This window comes from Oratosquilla oratoria, chromosome 44, assembly GCF_046742065.1.
Source record: "Oratosquilla oratoria isolate Oo_2021 chromosome 44, ASM4674206v1, whole genome shotgun sequence".
Taxonomy (NCBI): domain Eukaryota; kingdom Metazoa; phylum Arthropoda; class Malacostraca; order Stomatopoda; family Squillidae; genus Oratosquilla; species Oratosquilla oratoria.
The window spans coordinates 23,729,915-23,737,033 of NC_134820.1; the positions used below are offsets into that span (position 1 = coordinate 23,729,915).

The 7,119-nt window shown below is 40.5% G+C and overlaps 1 protein-coding gene across 1 annotated transcript in view; it reads left to right on the forward strand.

The window, feature by feature from the left end:
- Positions 1-6,111, forward strand: part of Oseg6 (intraflagellar transport protein Oseg6) — a 37,054-nt gene extending 30,943 nt beyond the window's left edge. Inside the window, exons 25-27 of the mRNA XM_076180358.1 lie at positions 2,219-2,493; positions 2,952-3,028; positions 4,041-6,111. Coding sequence (XP_076036473.1) covers positions 2,219-2,493; positions 2,952-3,028; positions 4,041-4,152 — 464 coding nt within the window. The 3' untranslated portion in view covers positions 4,153-6,111. The remainder of the gene's footprint in view (positions 1-2,218; positions 2,494-2,951; positions 3,029-4,040) is intronic.
- Positions 6,112-7,119: the final 1,008 nt, after the last annotated feature.

Here is a 7,119-nt window from a genome sequence, read left to right on the forward strand (position 1 = left end):
CCATGTTTGATAATGATATTTGACCAAACTTGTAACAGAGGCTTTGTTCTGTAGAGGCATTAGCTGCCATTGTTGTACTGAAGAAAAAAAATCCTTTGAATGTGTGTCAGCATAGCTATTCAGACAATTGGACCCTATTAGTAAACCAATTCTTGCTTATTTCCTTTTTAAATCTAAATGCCTTTGCTTTTTTTTTTTTTTTTTAATGGGTGGGGGGATGGGGGTGAGGTAGTATGTGTGAGCAAAATTTGACGCAGCCCGAAGGGATTTCTCCCCGTCTTCTCCTTTACGCATGGGGGGACGGAGAGGGGGGGTCGCCAATTTAATGAAGCAGCCTTGCTGTGGATGTGCTGTGTCTTGCGACACTGCTTCTGACCCAGGGCAGTGGACAAGGTGCAAGGATGACCCGTCATCCAGGAGGTGCTATAAGAGGTAGGGTGGAGGGGTATGGAGTGTATTCAGGGATGGAATGGGTAGGAATGATTTCATGCCTTTTTCTTTTTGGCTACCTCCCTTGTAAGGGGGAAAAAGCCTTGGTATATGTATGTATGTAAATCTAAATGTGTCCAGTTTATAACCATAACTGCAAGTCGTACCCTGTTGTTTTAATATGATGACCTTGTTTGCATCACCCTTGTTAAAGCCTTTGACCCACTTGAACACCTCTATTAGATCACCCCGCACTCTGCGTCTTTCCAGAAAGTGTAAGTTAAGTTAAGCATGATAACATAGTGTATTGCTTTTAACCCATGCACTGGGTGAGGGACATGGATGACTCTTTATCCACAAGGAGCTAAGACAAAAGGGAAACAGATGGGATGGGTGGAGGTGGGTGCATGCCTGGGTTGGCTACCTCCCTTTTAACCCCTTCCATACGGTGCCGCACACGTAGGCGTCATGGACTTAGATCTCGGTGGCAGCAACCAATGCCAGCCGTACGACGTGTCGTAATAATACTCGCATCATAAAATATAGTCACCGCTTATATCGATCGTTCTCTCTTCACCCGTGAATTTTGATAACCATAGAAAATGCGATTACAAAAGAATTAGAAAGAATGTCATTATGGAGGGGCGACTACAATAAATATAATCAAGACGCCGATATGGCAGCCTTGCGAATACACTCGCTCCCCATGACGCCTACGTGTGCGGCCCCGTATGGAAGGGGTTAAGGGGGAAGAAGCCTCCTGGTATATAAACAGAAGTTGAAGGAGATAGGGGAGTTCGAGTTTGGGAATGTGGTGGGGAAGGTGTCAGGAGTGATGAGTGGGCGAGTAGTAAATGATGAAATAGGAAAGTGTAAAAGAGTGTAGGGAAGTATTTTTGAGGACAATGTGGGCAAAGGTGAAAGTGGGATAGGAGATGTGGGTTCTTGTGAGTGTATACAGTCCTGGTAATGAGAAAAGTGAAGAGGAAAGGGAGGCTTTTTGGATTCATTTAAATGAGTGAATAGGGACTTTGGAGGAGTATGTAAATCTAGTGGTGTTGGGAGGCCTCAGTGCTTAAGTAGGAGATTAGCCAAAAGATGGAGTAGTAGGGTGGTTTGGGGTGCCTTCGTCCATAAAGAACTAAGATAAAAGGAAAACAAATGGTTGTTAGAATGATGTGGGATGGGTAAAGGGTGGCTACCTCCCATATAAAGGAAAAGAGGTCTTTTGGTATATATATATACACAGTGAGACCTCTCATTAACGGACATTAATTAGCTGTGTTTGCGGTGTTTTCGCTGTGTTTTTGGTGCTGTTGTTTAGTGCGTGCAATCACTATGCCACCCAAAAACCACTCCAAAACACTGAAAACACAGTGAAAACACCACAAATGCAGCTAATTAATGTCTGTTAATGAGTGGTCGCACTGTATAAATGTATGAGAAAAATTTGGCGCAGTCCGAAGGGATTTCTCCCCATCTTCTCCTTTTCTGCATGAGGGGATGGAGTGGGGGGGGTCACTGATTTAATGAAGCAGCCTTGCTGTGGATGTGCTGTGTCTTGCAACACTGCTTCTGACCCAGGGCAGTGGACGAGATGCAGGGATGACCCGTCATCCAGGAGGTGCGATGATAAGAGGGAGGGTAGAGGGTGGAGGGGAGTGGAGTGTATTATGGAATGGGTGGGTATGGTTTTTATGCCTTTGTGTTTTGGCTACCTCCCTTGTAAGGGGGAAAAAGCCTTTGGTATATGTATGTATGTATATATTCTGTTCTTTTTGGTTCATAGATGTGGTGCCCATCCTGACCTCAGCAGTGATTGAATGCCACCGGTCAGGTCTCAAAAACTCTTCCTTCAACTTTGCGGCGATGCTCATGAGACCTGAGACACGCAACCAGATTGATGAGAAGTACAAGAAAAAGATTGAGGCGATTGTGCGTAAGCCATCCAAGAGTGAAGAAGAAGAACAAACTTCCCCATGCCCTTACTGTGCCACTGCTATCCCGGAGACAATTTTGGAGTGTGACCAGTGCCAGAACACACTGCCCTACTGCATTGCAACTGTAAGTTGCAAATAGATGTTCTTCTTGGGGTATCACCTCAGTGGCCTATATATAGGGTTATCACCTCAGTGGAATATATAGGAAATGGAATGGGTGGGAGTGGTTTCTATGCCTTTTTCTTTTGGGCTACCCTCTCTGTAGGGGGAAAAAGCCTTTGGTATATGTATATGTATGTATGCTAGCTTTAGTCATATATGTGTGTGTTTGTATGTATACACTATACTAATGACTCACTTTTGGAGAAGGATAGGCAAAAATAAAAAGATCCGTACATTTCGATTGCTATCTGTGATCCTCTTCATCTGCTGAAGAGGATCACAGATATTGACCTAAACATAAGATCTTTTTACTTTCACCTATTCTACTCCAAAAGTGGGTCATTAGTATAATTTTACCAATGTGCTATGACATTACTTTGTTGTGTGTATATGTGATATTCACATTTGTTATGTTCACAGGGTCGACATATTGTATCTGGTGATGTCACAGTTTGCCCCAGCTGCAATTTCTTGGCAATCCGATCAGAACTCCTCAAGTAAGTTGTCTTGTGATTTATATCAGAGGGACCAATAATGGGTACTTACAAGTGATAGTCATGTGAGACTGACATCAGTGGTGATCTCCTTCCTGCCACACATCTTCAAAATATGTCAACACCCTCATCTCTGTCTGCAGGTGAAGTCCTGAGGGGCTGATGCTTGTTCTCCATAATGAGCCCAACTGTGTATTTCCTCCACCTATTCTTTTAAGAACTGAAACTTGGTGACTGCTCCCCTGTTCCACCTAAAGGGACCTAACACTCCAGAGTGTGTCCAAGATATCTCTCATATCAAGTTTGACTGAATTTCTCCACTTTTTCGCATAATGAGAATGGACAATTAATGATAGCTCCTCTCGTACATGTGTAAGCCAATGACACAAAAATTGTCTCGCATTTATCCAACACATACAGCACATAATCATGATGGATCATAATGATCATAAATTCATAATGTTTTGAATTCAAATTACTACTCTTACACTAATATTAAGAGTTTTTTCCTAGATATTCTGTTTATTTTTCTCTCACCAATTTCCCAGCACGTTTGTATAGTATACTGGTTACCAGTGTTGACCTGGCTTGTAATTAAGTGGGGCCTCCACTTCTTATATGCATGAGTGTGGGACAATCACAAACATGTGGGAGGAGGGGAGTAGTCACCAGTTTCATCACTTATATGAAAAAAGTAGAATAGATTTATGATTGAGATCGTGACCTCTTGTCTAGAAACCTACTTACAACAATGTGGGATCACACCAATAAGTTGGAATGAGGAAATAAATGGGCTTTGAAGTCCAGCAATGGAGATTTTGTTGGTCCATTCTATCTACAAACACCTGCCAGCAGTCTCCTATGTATCTTTAACTGTGGCAATGAATTTACATATTCTGCAGTGGCACACACTACCTTCTAAGTTCTACTGGAGCAGCAAGTCATTTGTGTTACCCAGGGAATTGCTGTGAGTGGTGTAACTATTGATATAAAGAAATCTCTTTATGTCTTGCAGATTGGTTGAAGATGGTGAAGGATGCCCCATGTGCAGTGCAGCACTCCAAAGTGACAATCTCTCCCTTGTTGCTGACTGGAAGTCAGTTGTCAACACAACATCTCAAGATTAATGGCATGACAGTTATGTTTATATATTTGTATGGATGCTAGGTGACTTAATCAACTGAGATATATATTGTGATGGACAGAACTGAATTGTACAGACATATGATCAGTCTTGTAATGTAGCTGCAAACCAGATGCTCAGCTCAATTGGTGTATTTGGCCTTTCAAGGAAAGAAGCTCTTTTGATAGAAAAAAGACCAATTGAGGACAAAGTTTTTGTTGTATGAACAACATTTTTGTTGTATGAACAACATTTTGCTATATTACAATCGGTAAAGACTTCATCCTCAGATGTGTTATTGCTGCCAAAACTGTTGGTATTTGCAATCTTTGAACAAGAATAATTTCACTTCCCCATGGGTATGACATGATCATTCCATTTGAATTTATCTTTCTCATGTGAAATTTGACACAGCCTGAAAGGATTTCTCCCCATCTTCTCTTTTTCTGCATGAGGGAACAGAGAGGGGGCAGTCGCCGATTAAATGAAGTGGGCTTGCTGTAGACTGCTGTGTCTTGCTGCATTGCTTTTGACCAAGGGCAGGGGGTGAGATGCAGTGATGACCATCTAGGAGAAGTCAAGAAAAGGGTGAGGGAGGGGTGGTAAATGGGAGTGGATGAAATGGCGACTTTGGCCACCTCCAAGAGGGAAAAAGCCCTTGGTATATGTATGTATGTGAAATACAACTGATAGGTAAATTGCACCCAATGCAACTGTTGTGTGAACCAATAGTATTCCAGTAACATGGAACAAAAATAGTTTAAATCCCCTCCACTTTCATTGACCCTTCAAGACTAGGGCACATTGAAGCTTGGCCATAGAATCAAAAAGCTTCATTCTCTCTCCCAAGTAGTTGGAGGCCACTAGACTACTTGATTCTGGAGAATTTTTGGTCATTTGGCAAAAGCTCCAAGCAGGCCATCACAGCAGTAGCCAGTTTCACAGTAAATTTGTAGTTATGCCCATTCCCAGTGTCTCAGGAAGAACCAGTCTATATTGCCTTGTGCAAGGATTGATGTTAGTGTCATTAGTCTCTGTGACAGCCCATTGATGCAATTATAACTGTGAAAAGGGTGATTAGGATAAGGGTGTTAAGCACTGCTACTGATCATTGGGTATTGTGTTAGTGAAATCTTACAGGGAAAGCAGTATCATGGATGTGTTAAATCTACCTTGGCTGTCATTCATGATGACCTTCACGTGTTCATAGCAACCTTTATTGCCTTTGTACTGTACAATTTTTTGTTATGAGAGTTTGGTGACAGCTGCACCATTTACCTCAGTCTCACATGGGACCACAAGATAGAAATAAATAAATAGAATAGATAAAGTAATATGATAAGTAATTTGCACAAACTGCACGGTGAACCTCTCATCTCAAAACATGTGGGGCAAGAGAACTGCACCACACCATTCTGTGATTGAATGGCTTTGTAATTTATGTTATGAGCCTTGTCATCCCTGCTGGGGTGGCAGCACACTGAATCTTTTTAACATTTATCTGCTACCTAAAATCATCCACATAAGTACAGTGAATCAGTGCACATCACATTCTTTTGTAAGTACTCACAGTTCAAATCTAGTATGCTAGAGCTGAGATACGCTTAAAGGGGGTAAGTAGCAAAATTTGAGATAATATAAAACCCCTGTAAAGCATATGACCCCAGTCCTGTCAGCTTTGTCTTAAATCTGTCCTAGCACCACACTGATTTCGGTAATCTGCTATGTAACACTTAATTTTGGAACCGTACAAGTACCTCTGTTCTGTATCATGCATACCTCAGCCAGGAATGCAATGGGGTCTGCATTGCTTAAACTAGTCAACTTTGAAACTAGTCATTGTATTATAAAACACATTAAATGATGTGTGTTTATTGAAATAGAAGTTTGATACTAAAACACCACTGTCCCTGAATTAAATGTCAAATTTATATGTAATCATATAATAGTTTTATTTGTATATAAAACAAAACTAAATAACTTGTTTTTCATTGTCCATTCTTTGGGTATACATGTGCAGGTATATTTATATGTATATTTTGGGGGGGGGCATATAGGGAAATTGAGTGCTGAGTGAAAAAGGAATTTCCATCAAACAAGGGCAAGAGATATTATGAATACATGAGAAACTGATGCAGCCCAAGGAGATTTCTCCTTGTCTGCTCTGTAAATTCTAGAGTGGATGAAAGGGGATGACCCCCCACATTAATAAAGATGTGGGGATAAACCAGCTATGGATGTTAGTCCTTTTCAGTGGATGCACTGTCTTGTTTTGCCTCTTACCCAAACAATGGTCAAGTGACAGGGATGAATATTCATCCATAAAGGAACTATTGTAAGATAAATGGTCCTTCATTCACATGGAAATAGGAGATTTTTTTATGGGGAAACAAACGGCCGCTGGTTGACCATAGTTATATCCGGTATTTTTTCATTCGCCAAACAAGACTGATCCTGCAGACTATGGTCAAAGGTATCATTGAGGACGGGTGTAGGACAGTTGCTCACCGGAGAAGTGACAAATAGGACATTTGCTCACCAAAGGATTATTTTTTACTTTTCTTGAACTTAATAACAAACAATATACAGGATTTTTTAGTTATATTGATATTTATTACAACAACAATACACAAACAACATCCAAAGTTTCACATATTAATTTTTGATAATTATAAAAAATCCAATACAAATTTCTTCCATCAATATATAGTAATGATCTTTTACTGGTCCAGTATTGAAGTGGGTTCATTGCCCTTTGGGGTTTACAAGTCCAGTCTAATGGTGTGGCCAACTGCATTTAAACCACAAAGGACAATAAACCCACTTCAGTACTGCACCAGTGGTAAAACTGTAATCACTATATATTGATGAAAGAAATTAGTATTGAATTTTACAGATATGAAAGTTTGTATATTGTGTATTATTGCTGTAATAAATTTCAATATAACAAAAAATCCGGTATTATTATATG